At 36.6% G+C, this 16,381-nt stretch overlaps 1 protein-coding gene across 1 annotated transcript; it reads left to right on the forward strand.

The window, feature by feature from the left end:
- Nucleotides 1-2,461: 2,461 nt before the first annotated feature.
- Nucleotides 2,462-5,497, forward strand: LOC115959676 (receptor-like protein EIX2). Its single transcript, XM_031078172.1, has one exon. It carries the CDS (start codon nucleotides 2,567-2,569, stop codon nucleotides 5,228-5,230), a length of 2,664 nt encoding a protein of 887 aa, XP_030934032.1. The 5' UTR covers nucleotides 2,462-2,566; the 3' UTR covers nucleotides 5,231-5,497.
- The last annotated feature ends 10,884 nt before the right edge of the window (nucleotides 5,498-16,381 follow it).

The following is a 16,381-nucleotide window of genomic DNA, read 5'->3' on the forward strand; positions in this document are numbered from 1 at the left end:
ATTTGCAAGGCTTATATTATCTTTGGCTTGAGAAAAGTGAAAAGAAGAGAAGTGATGTGGGTAAAATTTTTAATCTTGGATTTATAATGAGGAGAGAAGTGAAGAGAAATAAAAGAAAATAAGCGCTTTTTATACTTCTATGGGGTGCTAGATTAATTTAATTTAGGGTGCAGCTCCCTTAAATTGGTTTAGCTTGTAACATATTAAACTATAAAGTTTACTTTGAAACTGTCATTCAATTATAGGGTTTAAATAGTATATTATAAAAGTATAGAATTTAATTTGAAACTATGGTGAAAATATAACATGCAACAAATAAACATTATTTTTCTTATAACGAATGAGTCTCACGTATTTATTAGGTTACACATTATGAAAGAGAGGATGAACCGATGTATATATTTAATCGACCGGACAATTACTATAAACTATGGATCTAAAATACAATTATTTCCCCCCAAAACTTTATTGAATAGGTTTTAATTTGATACTCCCAATAATGGGATTTAAATTTAAAATATAATTTCCACAAATATTTTATTGAAACAGAATAGGTACAAAATCCGAAAAGCTGGCCGTGCCACCGGGGCTTATTAACTGCTTGGGAAAATCCTTGGGCAGTAACCAGTCAGCAAAAACTATATTATGATAAAGGCCATTTAGCCATGCAGTGAGCTACATTATTATTGCAGTTTCCTTGAACCCAATAGAAAAACAAACCAAGGTCTTTCAAGTCTCATATCCTTCAAGGCCCTGCAGCCTGTCCATGTTTGTTTTTAGTATTCTATAGAAGAGAATGATGACACTCAAGCAAGGATAATTGTTCCCCTTTTTTTTTTCTTTTTTTTTTTTAATTTTTTTTTATGGATATACCATACCCACAACCACAACCACAACAAACATGTTTGCACTTTCATATTTTGCATATGGGCCCAACCAAATATCATAGCTCTTTTCTTTTCTTTTTTCTTTTTTTTTTTTGGGACTTCTGGGTGTAGAAATTTTGTGAAAAATGTTGAGGATTTTGGTGAAGAAGTGTTAAAGATTGAGATGGCAAAGTTATTAGTGAAGAAGTGCGAAAGCTTGAGGACTGAGGAGGGTCAGTTGGATTCTGTTGGGAATTTCATTAAATTATTGAGGACTTTTTCATCAATACATCAATTGAATGGCATGTCTTTCTTTTTATATTTCCAATATATATACTACTTACATTTTGCTCAAAAAAAAAAAATATATATATATATATATACACACACACACAAAAGTATAATTCAAAAATTTAGGTAAATAAAGTTACTTAGTGTGCTTTTAGCATTGATTTAAAAAGGCAATTCTTTTTACTATTTAGATTATTTTTGCTACTATTTATGGGTTCTATTGTACTTTTTGTTACTATTCATAGGTCTTACTATACTATTTCAGCTACATTTTAACTTTATCTGCAGTACTTTTAATAAAAAGTTTTCAATTTCAGCTAAATAAGCTATCACCAAACGAACTCTTTGTTTTAGAATGAATTTCAAGCCATGCCGGAAGAATTGTATTTTCTTACCTAACTAAATTTAACCATGTATTTCATTGGCTAAAATAGGTTCAACAGAATTGTATTTTAGGACACAACTTTTTCCCAAACATTTTTCACAACTTGCTAACTAAGGTTGCAGTAAGCTAATATTATTCGCAACTCTAGGAATTTTTCTTAGGGTGTTCCTTAAAAAGTATAAATTATACAATCTAATAAAAAGAGAAATTCATATATTGACAACAACAACAATTAAAAAACACGTAAATACATAAAGTTTATAATTGCCTTTTACGAGTTTTCATATTTTGAAATCGTTGCATGATAATCTTATTATTAATACTACAAGCTACATCTCTTTCAATGTACACAAACAAGCAATCATTCATCCACTAAATGTAGAACAAATTATGGAGCAAAATTTAATTTTATTGGCATAAAAAAACTGGGGGTGTTCCCAAATTTTTTTTGAAGGGTAGACAAATAAAAACTTTTAAATTATTATATATATATATATAATAATAATAATAATAATAATAAAAAATTTCAAGTGGCGCCGCCCCAAGGTCCTTGAATTGAATGGAAGATCACATTTGATTGGAAAAATCTAGATCTAGACGGTGACATGGATGAAAATGAAGAAAGAAGATGACAAAATGTAGGAATTTATTTCCACGGACCAAATTTTCAAAGATACCTGCTGTGATATAATTTTATTTTGTTGACTAATTAGTGATTACTATAATTTTTTAAGAGAGAAAAAAGACTTCGAAGTAATAGAATTTGGACAATTCTATGCGCTGATCAAGGAAAATAATACTACGCAGTCAACAAGTGACAGATAAAAAGGAAAATTTTTTTTTGAAAAGTCCAATTCTGTGTATGTAGCCATGCAGAAAAGTGAAGTGAAGCCTATATAATCCTTTTTTGGTGAAAAACAGAAAAAGCCTATATTATCTATCATGAGCATGTGGCTCAGGCTCAACCTGCTAAGAACTTTTACTCGTCTTTGAACCCTTCTCTTCCCTTGTTATTGCTTTTATCATGGATAACTCTTCTGCAACTCGTGTGTTTTTCTTAATATGGTTCTTTGCAGCAACGTTCAGCTTCTGCAAAGTAAAGTCAAATATCTCTTGCAATGAAAAAGAGAAACAAGCACTTCTGAGCCTCAAACGAGGTCTCACTGATCCTTGGAACGCACTCTCATCCTGGTCTGACCAAGAAGATTGCTGTAAATGGGCAGGAGTTCACTGCGACAACAAAACTGCTCGAGTCACAAAGCTACAGCTCGGTAATCTCAACTTAAATGGTGAGATTAGTCCTTCATTGCTTGAATTGGAACATTTGAATTACCTGGACTTGAGCATTAGTAACTTTAATTGTACCCGTATTCCAAGTTTCCTTAGTTCAATGGGCAGCATGAGACATCTGAACCTTGCTTCCGCTGGATTTTGTGGACTGATTCCACACCAGCTTGGAAATCTTTCAGATCTTCGTTATCTGAATCTAGGATATAATTTTGGCCTTTATGTGCATAACCTTCATTGGATGTCTAGTCTCTCTTCCATGAAATACCTTGACATGTCCTCTGTCAACCTTTCTTCAGCACTAAATTGGCTTCAAATAATGAATAGGCTCTCATCTCTTTCGGAGCTATACTTGCCAAGTTGTCATCTTGATAGCCTAAATCCATCTCTTGGATCTGTCAATTTTACATCTCTTCTAGTCCTTGATCTTTCCGTAAATCTTTTCATACATGAGATACCTAATTGGTTTTCTAATATTAGTTCAACCCTCTTAGAGCTTGACTTGAGCAGTAATGCACTGAAGGGCGAGATACCGTGCGGTGTTTCGAATTTTCAAAACTTAGAACATCTTGTCTTGGGGGTCAATTATCTAACTGGAAAAATTCCAGAGTCATTTGGGCAACTTAAGCATCTAACAGTACTTGATCTCGAACTTAATTATTTTGCTGGTCCTATTCCTTCATCCCTTGGGAATTTATCTTATATGTGGAAGTTAATCCTTGAAGGTAATCGGTTGAATGGTACTCCCCCAAAAAGTCTTGGGCTTCTCTCAAATTTAAAGCACTTGTTTATTGGAGATAATTTCTTAACAGGCACAGTAGATGAAGTGTTTTTTACCAAACTGTCGAAATTAAAGTACCTAGACCTGTCTCGAACACCTTTGTTCTTCAATGTGAATTCCGATTGGGTTCCACCTTTTCAACTTATATATGCCCACATGAGCTCTTGCAAGGTAGGACCTAACTTTCCTGCATGGCTACAAACACAAAGATCTCTCAAGGTTTTATTAATGTCCATGTCAGGAATTTTGGGCAAGGCTCCAAGTTGGTTTTGGAATTGGACTTCAAACATTGACTTCGTCAATCTCTCTGCCAATAACATAGAAGGCGACGTACCAAATTTTTTGGTGAATTCTACCGTCTTAGATTTAAGTTCTAATCACTTGAAAGGTCAGCTGCCTCGTTTGTCTGCAAATGTCAGAGTGCTTGATGTAGCTAACAACTTATTTTCTGGACCCATTTCCACTTTCCTGTGTCAAAAGACTAACAGAAAAAATAAGTTACAAGTTTTAGATGCATCAAACAATCTTTTGTCAGGAGAACTTTCTCATTGCTGGAGGTATTGGCAGTATTTGATCCATTTAAACTTGGGGAGCAATCGTTTGTCAAGTAGAATTCCTAACTCGATGGGGTCTTTAGTTGCACTCAAAGCATTGCGATTACCCAACAATAGCATTTATGGGAATATTCCTTCATCATTACAAAAGTGCTCAAATTTGGGACTTCTTGATATGGGTGAAAATAATTTGTCAATGACCATACCACTTTGGATTGGAGAAATGAAAAGTCTTACCATTCTCCGTCTAAGATCTTGTGGGTTGAAAGGGCATATACCTCTACAGACATGCCAACTTTCTTCTCTTAGAGTATTGGATTTTGCAAATAATAGCCTATCAGGACCCATACCAAAGTGTTTGAATTCTATCAATTCCATGGCAATGCCCCATGTTGAAAACTATGAAACTATGGAGTATTTGGAAAATGCAGGCACCTACTTCGAGAGTCTCATGTTAGTTCCCAAGGGGGAGGAATTAAGGTATGAAGAGAACCTTATATTTGTTAGCATCATTGACCTTTCAAGTAATAGCTTGTCAGGATCAATCCCTAATGAAATTTCAGTTCTTTTCCAATTGCATTTTTTGAACTTATCTCGAAACCATTTGACGGGGAAGATACCAGAAAAAATTGGGACCATGAAAGAGTTAGAGTCTATTGATCTCTCAAGAAATTATCTATCGGGTGAAATTCCTCCAAGCATGTCTAATTTGACATTTCTTAGTTACTTGGACTTGTCATACAACAACTTCTCAGGTAGAATTCCTTCAAGCACCCAACTTCAGAGCTTTGATGCACTTCGCTACACTGGAAATCCTGAACTTTGTGGTGCTCCTCTTAAAACAAACTGCAGAAAAGAGCAAGAATCTGATGGTGATACTCCTGTGGGCAAAGCTGGTGTGACTCCTGTGGGCAAAGCTGAAGATGACTCTGAAACATCATGGTTTTACAGTGGCTTGGGGGTTGGATTTGCTGTAGGTTTTTGGGGAGTTTGTGCTGCTCCTTTCTTCAAAAATACTTGGACTTCTTTCTGGTCTGTCAATGACATGAATGATCAGCCTATGTAACTATAGTGTTGAAGGTGAACTAGGTCTGCAAAAATTTTAAGAGGCTAACATTTTGGTAAGCTAAAGGCATTATCTTCTGTCAAGTATAAAATTGGAAACTATGTTGTCTAGGATATTTTGCTCTTGTTGAAGTTGTAGCTACTGTTGGAATAATGTGCATATGATGATACATTAAACTGTAAAGAAATGTGCTATCATGTAGAGGCTCTTCTAAGTATTTTGTTTAATATCCTTTGATGAGCATTCTAATGTGAAGAAAATTCTATATGTAGTAAGATTTTTATTAAGATTTTCTTACTAAAAAAGTGGCAACTGGGTTTTTTGTGCTCCATGAATTACATAGAACACCGTCGTACCCATGCGCAAACACATTGCACCTATTATAGAAATGTTTGTTGCTTCATGGCTTCACCTCAGTGGACCTGTTTGGCAAGGAGAAGCGGTTGGAAAAGTTGACAGTTTTATGGCCTTTTTGGTACGTATTGTTAATATATTTAGATGGAAATATTTGAAGAGAAGGATCATGGTCCAATACCACATACCATATTAAATATTTACAACTTGAACATGTTCTTCTCCAGCAATTATCTTGCCAGGGAAATCCCAGATTCCTTTGGCCAATTTAGGCATCTTGCATATCATTCATTCTATGTAATGACTATTCTTTCTATGCTTGAGTGTCTTGCAAACTTCTCAAACTTGAGGAGCACTACACTAGAGTGGTTGGAGCAACTCTCAGATTTGGATGAGTTAAACATTGTAAAAAGTTCTTTGAAGTCCTAAACTTCATGAATGGACGAAGATAATTGCAGACGTTCCTTGTCTTCAAACTCCATTGTCATCGAGGTAACTCCAAAGTTAATTCTGCATATTGGCTGTCTCAACATCACAGATTCAGTAATAAAAACAGGACCTCTGGAAGGCTCTATGGAGTTTTAAACTTCATGAAAGCCCGAAGATTCCCTGTGGGGAGTTGTTAAGGATATTGATGCAGGAAGCAAAGCAAAACCAAAATTATATCAAAATTTATTTACTTGAAATCTCATATTTCATTTTTAAAATTTAGAATTTTTTTGGGATTTCACTTTTGAATTTCAAATTTAATGTTGTTCAGGATTTTGTGGAATGAGATTATGGCTCGATGTACTCCTTGAAGCCTATTAAAAAGAGGCTCCAAGAATGGTTTGAAGCTGTGCACTTTGAATCAAAATTTTCTAATAAAAGATGTGAATCAGACTTTTCTGATTAGAGATGTTTCTCTAAGCTTGGTGGTGATTCAAGTACCCATAGGTGGTGAATAGGAATGGCAAAAAATCCCTGCCCCACTTGGCCCGTCCTACCTAGTGCAGGATTTCCCCACCCCGAACCCGAAGAGATGACAAGGCAGGGACGGGTTTTGCTCACCCTGCCCTGAATGTGTATATATGTTTTTTTAATTCATATATATTTAAATTAGGGATAATTACAAATTACCCACCTGTAGTTTACCTCGAATTCTAAGTGCCTACCCGTGGTTTGAACTTTGACACTTTACCCACCTGTGATTATCTCCGTCTATGTGCCGTGTGCCCACCTCTCCCTCACCGTTACTCTAACATAGGAAATAGATCAAAGGTCACTCCCATCCAGATCAAAACACTCACTTTTCCAAAAACTATTCAGTCACTCTCATCCCGCTTACTCACTAGAAATCACTTAGTGTCACTCTCAAAAATCACTCAAAATCACTCACTCACTCCCCCTTCACCGTTAACGTAAGAAATAGTTGAAAAGTCACTCCCATTCCCATTCGGTCACTCTTGCTCACCAAAAATCACTGAGTGTCACTCCCAAGAATCACTCAAAATCACTCACTCACTCACTCACTCCCATCGTTCATGCAAACCGAACCGACGAAGACGGCTTCTCCGTTCAGCTGTGGCAGGAAGACTTGGTTACTGGGTATCGCGCTTCGCTTCACTTGACTGGGATTTGAAAGCTTGAGGTCGTGCATGCAAACCAATTTGAGGAGGATCAAGATTATTGCCTCTGTTCTGTTCAGCCGTTGTAGGTAGATTAGAATTTTGCGTTTTAATCTTTGAAATCTAGGGTTCTAAATTGGGTCTTAAAATGCCAGTGGATTTTAAAATGCCGGTGGTGGGTTTTAAAATACCAGTGTTGGTGGTGGGTTTTAAAACCCCATTTTTTAATTTTTTTACAGAGTCGAAGAAATTTCCAGCTGAAACCCAATTTTGTTTTTACAGTTGCTCCTCATTTTTTTATGTTGAAGGCTTTGATGATTGTTCTATTTAGTATTACCCGCCTCTCCCTCACCCGATCATGCTCATGATTGTTCTGTTGTAGGCTTTCTCTCTGCCGTGATTTGTATTGTTTAATTGTTTTTGTGGAATGTTACCAAATTGAAATCAGTTTGATCATTGGTTACTGCTTCTGTCAATTTGAAATCAGTTTGATTTACTGCTTCTGTTACCAAATTGATCATTGGTTCTGATTTTCAGATTAATTAGAATGTTACTAGTTGAGTCTGTTGTGGACAGCATGTTATAGTTAGTGTCTAATGGACCAGTGAACTAATTATGAATTTGACCAATGAACTAATGGACCAGTGAACTAAAAACCCTCCATTCCCTTTAAAAGTTGAATAATGCTCATGATTTTATTGAAATAATTATTCAGTCAATTATGATATAAGTTGGATGGTTATATATGCATTTTAAAATAAGTCCAACTGCATTCTGAGTTCTCTTGTTTGCTCAATTCTGTTTTGAAATAAGTTTGTGATAATAATCGACCAGTTAACTAATGGTGCTGCTCTTATTACTACTCTTATCCATTTAGGTATTGAGTCTTTACTAACAATAGAACTAGATGCCTCATTTTTATATGTATGCTTTAAGGCTTTGATCATCTTTCATTTATAAGTTTTATCATCTTCATTTATTCTGTTGTGTTTTACATGCAGATGGCTGACTTAGTATTCAATTTTGAGATTCATCATGGTGGGCAGTTTGTGTGGAACCCAGATTTGGTATATTTAGGAGGTAGTTCTTCTTTTGTTGATAATGTTGACCCAGATAGACTTAGTTATTTTGAAATACAAGATATTTGTTGTGATGTGGGGGCACTTAGTACAAGTAGATATCATTATCTTATTCCTGGAGGTAATTTGGAGTAAGGGTTAAGGCTTATAAATGAAGATGATGATGTTGTTTATATGTGTGAGATCCATGCTGCATGGCCTACAGATAAGATAACACTATATGTTGAGGGTGGTGAGGAGCCACTTGCTGTTGAACAACCATTTGGTAATGAGGAAGTAGCAAATGATGATAATGATGTGCATGAGGTGGGTGAGAGTGATGATGATGTGCATGAGGTGCATGAGGGAGGTAATGTGGATGCTGAAGGAGGTGATTCTGATTGGTTAGAGGAAGGGTTTGAGGGGCCAGATTTTGATGATGATGTTTTTGGAAATGTAGACGATGGGCCATCTACACGTGCAGCCCCACATAGGCCCTTTGAAGGAGATGATGGGCCATCTACACTTGCAGCCCCACATAGGCCCTCTGAAGGAGATGATGGGCCATCTACCCATGAGGATGCAGCCCCACATAGGAATACTGCAGCTAACAATGACCCACCTCTTGAAGAGGGTGAATGGATTGACCCACCTCTTGAAGATGACCAGGAAAGTCTAGTAGGGTCTGATGATGATCAGCCAGCACCAGCTGCAAAAGAACCTAAGTTTAATGTCCAAACTGACATGAGAAAACCAGAGTTAAGGAAAGGAATGAAGTTTCCAAACTCTAAAGTATTTAGGGAGGCATTGAGGGAATATGCGATAAAGAAGCCAGTAAATATCAAGTTCAAGCTGAATGAGAAGAAGAAGATATCAGTTTATTGTATCAATGAATGTGGATGGAGGTGTTATGCATCTCAACTACCTGAAGAGTTGACATTCCAAATAAAAACATTCAATCCGGAGTGCACTTGCCCTAGATCCTTCAAACACAGCCAAGTGACTTCAACTTATGTTGCAAAGAAGTTTATGCAGGAGTTTGACAAAAACCCCAATTGGAAAGTGGCTGGTGTTCAACATCATGTGAAGCAAGCACTTGAAGTTGACATAAGTTACAGTCAAGTGTATAGGGCAAAAAGGAAAGCTACTGACTTGGTTACTGGGGATGAACAGCTGCAATATGGGAAACTTAGGGATTATGCAGAGATGATAAGATTGACTGATAAAGGAAGTAGGGTTATTTTGCAAACTGAAATGGAAGATGAAAATGCACAACCGAAATTTAAGAGAATGTATATTAGGTATAATGCACAAAAAATTGGGTTTTTGGGAGGTTGTAGACCAATTATTGGTTTAGATGGGTGCCACTTGAAAGGCAGATTTGGGGGGCAAATACTTTCTGCCGTAGCTAGAGGTGCAAATGACAATATTTTCCCAGTTGCATTTGCTGTTGTTGAGCAAGAAAATAAAGATTCATGGGTATGGTTTCTGCAGCAGTTTTCAGATGACATTGGGGATCCAGAGCAACTTAATCTGGTCTTCATGAGTGATAGACAAAAGGTATGACCTACAATTGTACTAACATATTTAGTAGACATTTTTAAAGTTCAATAATTTCTGAGATGCTGTTTTGTAACATTGTACTAACATATTTACTTGTTCTGTTTTGTAACTTGTATAAGGGCCTTATACCTGCAATTGAGATGCTGTTCCCAACTTGTGAGCATAGATATTGTGTGAAGCATATCTATAATAATTTCAAAGTGGATCATAAGGGCTTGGAGTTGAAGGATGCACTGTGGAGATGTGCTGGAGCCACAACAGTCAGGGAGTTTGAGAGAAGAATGCAGGAAATGAAGGATTTGGATGTCAAGGCATGGGAGTATCTTGCTGACATCAACCCTGCACAATGGTCTAAGTCTCATTTTAGTAGTAGAGCTTTGTGTGATTGTTTAGCTAATAACTTGAGTGAGTCTTTTAATGCCATGATTTTAGAAGCTAGGGATAAGCCAATTTTAGCAATGTTGGAGTGGATTAGAGTTAGGCTCATGACCAAACAATACAAAAAGATGAGAGGTATAGCAAAATACACTGGAAAAGTTTGTCCTAATATTCAAGACAAATTAGAGAGGTTAAAACATGAATCTATACCTTTCAGTGCTACTCCAGCAGGCAGCTTCATGTATGAGGTTGATAATGGTCGTGAGAGACATGTGGTTGACTTGGCTAAGAAAGCATGCAGCTGTAGGATTTGGGATTTGACAGGACTTCCCTGCAAACATGGGATCTCTGCTATTGTTAAGAACCTGGAGAAAGTGGAGGACTATGTGCATCCTTGTTACTTAAAAGAGACATTTGCTGAAACATACAAAGAGATAATACAGCCAATGCCTGGCCAGTCTGAGTGGGTTGAGACTAACCAACCTGCTCCTGTTGCTCCTCATGTGTATAAACCACCTGGCAGACCACCAAAGCAAAAAAAAAAAGATCCTGAAGAGCCAAGGAACCCTTATAGAGTTTCTAGGATGAACAAGACAATCAAGTGTGGGAAGTGCAAGAAAGAAGGACATAATACAAGAGGGTGCAAGGCAGGCATCACTGGTGAAACTCCATGGCAGAGAAGAGATAGACTTGCTAAATCAGCAGCTGTAAGTATTTCCATGCTTTGAACTATATTCATTTCCTTAAGTATTTCGTGTGTATGTAACTTGTACTACCCTCTTTGTAGGCACAATGCAGTAAATCTACAAAAACAAAGCAGACTGCAACACCTCAAACTGCATCTCAGCCACCAAGTACTAGATCTCAGAGTTCATACAGTGCTTTTGGTCAAACTGCATCTCAACCTGCACCAAACAATAGATCTGAGGCTGCAACTCAACCTGCAACTAGATCTAAGGCTAACTGGTTCTCTTCATCCTCACAACCAAGCTTCCATACCCCTAGAGAGACATGGGATTCTTTACCATCTCAGGCACCTCTGGCTTGTTCTATTTTGTTTATTTTTTTCCTCTTACTTGCTATTGTTGGATCATCTTGCTAACTGTTGGATTTTGGTTATGCAGCCAAGTGCATCTGCTAGGGGGTTTAAAGACAGAAAGTTTCAACCAGTTGGTGGAAAGGGCAAGAATGCAGCTGGCAAGGGCAAGAATGCAGCTGGCAATGGCACCTAAAGTAGTAAATGACAACTTGGAAGATGTTAAAGTTTCAACAACTTTTTTGTTATAGTTTACTTGTTTAATGTATATGTCAAGTGTCAAAAACAATATTGGCAATTTCGGTTGGAAATGTGTATGTCTGAGCACTAGTGGACTAGTTGGTGGGTTTTAATTGGAAGATGTGTAAAGTCACAAGATGTGCCAAAAACAATGTTGGCAATTTTGTATGCATGTGACATAAAACTTTGTTAATGTCTCCACTTTTATTTTGTAAAGTCACTGAATAGGTTGCTCTTCTTTTATTTTGTGAAGTCACAGGATGTGCTCAATGACTCTTCACTTTTATTAATGTTAATGTGCATTGAAATAGGATAAAGTATTTTCTTGTGTTGTGCTTGTCTTGTGCTTTTAGTGGACTCTGTTTTTCTTGTCTTGTTCTTTTGGTGGATTTACACAGGTGTATGTATTCACACAACAAATCCTGTGTTTGTGTAAAACATGTTCCATTTATAGGCAGGTGTGCAACAAATCATGTATATGTGTAAAACATGTTCCATTTATAGGCAGCTGTGCATTGACACAGGTGTATATATTGAACCAACATGTTCCATTCAAGTTATTATGTTATTAACATTTCCACATAACACAATGTGCCAATATATATCAATCACAGGATGAAGTAAAAAGGAATAAAAAAATTATACTAAACAATATTTGCACAAAAACAACACTTTCCATTTCAATTACCCAATAACATTTCAACATCCCACCAAGCATCATGGCAGATTAAGGTTCCTCGCTCTTACATTATTGTTCACTGAGACAAAACACAACAACAACATTACAAAAATGAAAAATAACCATGACAAAACTAATGCCATCTTGTACAATCTCTCACTCTCTCTAACTCTCTTAAGTTTCTCTCTAATTTCTACATAAAGCTCATGAGTTTCTCTTTCCCTCCGGTTACATCTTTCTTCCATTTCCTTAGTTGTCATTTCTCTCTGATTTGCAAGCTGCAATTCATTCTCAAGCATACTTATCCTTTCACGGTCACTCTTACAAGTTTCGTTATCCACCCACTGAAAGAAGCCACATTTAGGACCAACCTGAGCATTACAATTATAACAATTAATTTCACAGTTCACAATTAATCACAACTAATAATTCAATTCAACTCAATTCAAATACAACAATGTAATTGCTACTTACATTAAATTGACTTCAACCAACGAATCTTCTTCCATAGTTACCAGCTTTTCGACTTGTTCTTAGGGCACAATTCTCAAGGGTACATAAATGACCATCTCCGGCACGGTAGAAACCACTAGTTGTAGAGCCATTGCTAGTTGATGAAGACATAGCAAAAATTTGTTACAAGCTGATAGACCAACAAATCTGTTACGAGTGGCAAGAATCAACTCATCTAAATTTAGTAACAACTACTCATGCTACAACCACATTGTTAAAAACGTTGATGGGCCACAGACCTGTATTTTAAAGTAATAAGAAAATGCAGATATATATTCATAATTGTTAAGCCAGTAATAAGAAAATGCAGATATAAACCAGTTCCATGGTTAAGCAAGAACCGAATTTGGAAGAAAGAATTTGGAAGAAAGACTACCCAATTTTAAAACCCACAGGAATTTTAACAAAGTGACCGTGCATATTAAGTGAGGAAGAAAGAAATACAATTATCACCGAGCATTTTAAAACCCACCACTAGGAAAAATGGATTTTTAAAACCCACCACCGGCACCGGTATTTTAAAACCCACCACCGGCACCGCATTTTAAGACCCAATTCAGAACCCTAGATTTCAAAGATTAAAACGCAAAATCCGAATCTACCTGCAACGGCTGAACAGAACAGCAATAATCTTAATCTTCCTCAAATCGGTTTGCATGCACGACCTCAAGCTTTCAACTCCCAGTCAAGTGAAGCGAAGCGCGATACCCATGAGCGAGTCTTCCTGCCACAGCTGAACGGAGAAGCTGTCTATCTCGGTTTGGTTTGCATGAACGATGGGAGTGAGTGAGTGAGTGATTTTGAGTGATTTTTGGGAGTGACACTGAGTGATTTTTGGTGAGCAAGTCGGATGAGAGTGACTGAGTGGTTTTTGGAAAAGTGAGTGTTTTGATTTGGATGGGAGTGACTTTGATCTATTTCCTATGTTAGAGTAACGGTGAGGGAGAGGTGGGCACACGGCACAAAGACGGAGATAATCACAGGTGGGTAAAGTGTCAAAGTTCAAACCACGGGTAGGCACTTAGAATTCGAGGTAAACCACAGGTGGGTAATTTGTAATTATCCCTTTAAATTATTTATGTCTATAATTTAATATCTTTTGCACAAACCAATATATACCTTTTTCTTTTACAAACTCTATAACCATCCTTCAAAACACTATGCGGCATTTGGTACGAGAGAATCCACATTACTCTCTACATCCAGATTCTTAGGAATGTGATTTCTTACAATCTAGATGCCTAGAAATGTAGCTATTCTTATGTTTAGTTTTATTGGGAATCTCTTAAGATTTCTAAGAATATGAGATGATAATATTTGGTTTATTTCCAAGAATCTTAAATGAATTATTTATTTTTTCCATTTTATCCTTAGATTTGAATGTGAACTACCAAGTCCTTTAAAAAAAAAAAAAATCTTCCTCAAATAAATAATGAAAAACAAAGTATAAACTATTAATAATTTATTAAGTAACACACACAACAGCAAAAGTGAATATTTGGCAATAATGGAGAGTTTCTTCAAACCCTTTTTTTTTTTTCACACATGAAATCTAAATAGAACTTTGTTAAAGAATATATCAACAAAGTTGTCTATCCTGTTTATGTTATTTTGACAAGAAAAGATAAAGACAAAGAAAAAAGATATTGATGATTTGTTTTATATTTTATCTTAATTGCTTAAATGATAAGGAAAAAAGATTAAAATTGTCAATTTATAAAAAATATAATTTCCTTTAAACTTGGGAATCTGGATGCTTACCTGTTTTAAAGGAAATCCACATTCCTACTAAGAAGGGTTTAAAAGGGAAATCCAAATTCCCCTGACATCTGATTCCTTGGCGTGATTTGCAACTAGACATAAGAATCTTTAAACATTCCTCGGAATTCTAAAACATTATCCCGTACAAAACGCCACATTACTTTCTCTTCCTTTTAGCACTCTTGTAACTTCCTATTCCCTCTCTCTCTCTCATCTTTACCTTTTTAATGTCGAAGCCACCTCATTAGGAATGGTAAAATACATTCAGCCCACCCTGTCCTACTCCTGTCCTAAATAGGGGTTGAGGCACCCCTAATCCAACCCTGCCCTCTCCCATTGCCATCCATAATGGTGAAGCCTGGGGTTTCAGGCTTATTTTGCGGGGTGAAGCATAGGGATTTGTCCTGTTCTTCTTTCTTTTCCCTTCATTCTATTTCCCAACCCATTCTGTCCAGCATCAGATGCCTTTCCCATTTCCAAAGTTAAAGTAAACAGCATCTCAAATTTGGAGGAAGTTTCTTGCTCACTGTGTGGTTTAGCAAAAGAAAATAGTTTGCATTTGTTTTGTCAGTGTGACTCCACCAAGGTTGTGTGATTCAGGTTTGGTTGAGTTCTCAACATTGCTTCCCTGAATATGTACTCCAATTTTAAGCTGGTCAAGTTGATAGTTAAGCCGCCTCCAGATATTTTAGGAGATCAAATTATGAAGGAGAACTTCACCTTGTTTGCTGCTACAGTTTCTGATCTGATATGGAAAGTAAGGCACATAGCATGGTGTAATGGTGATTCTGTCTTAACTGTTGAGATGGTCTTCATGACTTTTAAGAGCTTTGACAGCTTTCTATCAACTTTGCAGGAATGGAACAGGGAGATAAAGCAAAATGAGCAAGGCAAATGACAAAGACCTCTTGTTGATTATTTAAGTTCAACTGTGATGCTGCCATCAATCAACAAAAATACTAGCATTGGTGCTGCTTTAAGAAATTGGGAAGGCCAGGTGGTTAAAGCATGGTCAGTCATCAATTCTTTGTGCAAGACTAAGGTGGCTGAAACAAAGGCTGTCCTATGAGCTATGTTAAAGCCAAGGATTTGGGGGGTACAAAGCTGATTGTGTAAGGAGATTCTAAGATCTGAATTGGCTCTCGAACCAAGGTGAACAATTGCCCAAGTCTTGGAATTGTGTGTGCTGATTAAAGATATTTTAGCAGTAAAAGAGCATTTTGATGTCTGTAATTTTGCTTGGTTTTCTGGAATGTAAATGGCATTGCTCATGCCTTAGCCAGATGTGCTTTTATGTTATGCCTTAAGGGAGGATGGCTGTATGTAGTTCTTTTGTCTAATAAACCCCTCTTAGCAAAAAAAAATCTCTCAGTGAGATCTTGTAAGTTGTAAGATTGGTTGCCAGTTTCTTGCATAGTTACAAACACAAAAATCTCTTAAGTAGTTAGACATCTAAACGTTCGGAATTTCAGACAGTATCAGACTAGTTCAGGAATATGGCTACGCACATTACATTACATTGCAAAACTATATAGTACATTACTATATTTAAGCCTAGACTACATTTCATTAATTAACCTCTCTGAGAAACAAATTAATGGTGATGCATCCAACACATCGCTAAACTCTGAAGTTGTAATTGAGCTCTAATTGCTTCAAAGGTCCACTACCATGATTATCTCCCAATGTTAGAATGCTGAATACTACTGCACAATTAATTTTCCACACCACTATCACCATTACAGTGCCATAACATGAATAAAGGGAGCCCTGGTAATTCCTTATTGCTGGATACATTGGCTATTCTAAACCATGTTTATTTTTGGGAACGATAAACTTTCAGGTGGAACTCCGAACTCATTGGCTTCTTTATATAAGCTTGAATCCTTATGCTTGAACACAATAGCTTCTTCAGAAATATAACTTTTTCATCACAAACTGCACACATTTTGGGCTCCTTGA

Source organism: Quercus lobata, chromosome 9, assembly GCF_001633185.2.
Source record: "Quercus lobata isolate SW786 chromosome 9, ValleyOak3.0 Primary Assembly, whole genome shotgun sequence".
Classification (NCBI taxonomy): Eukaryota; Viridiplantae; Streptophyta; class Magnoliopsida; order Fagales; family Fagaceae; genus Quercus; species Quercus lobata.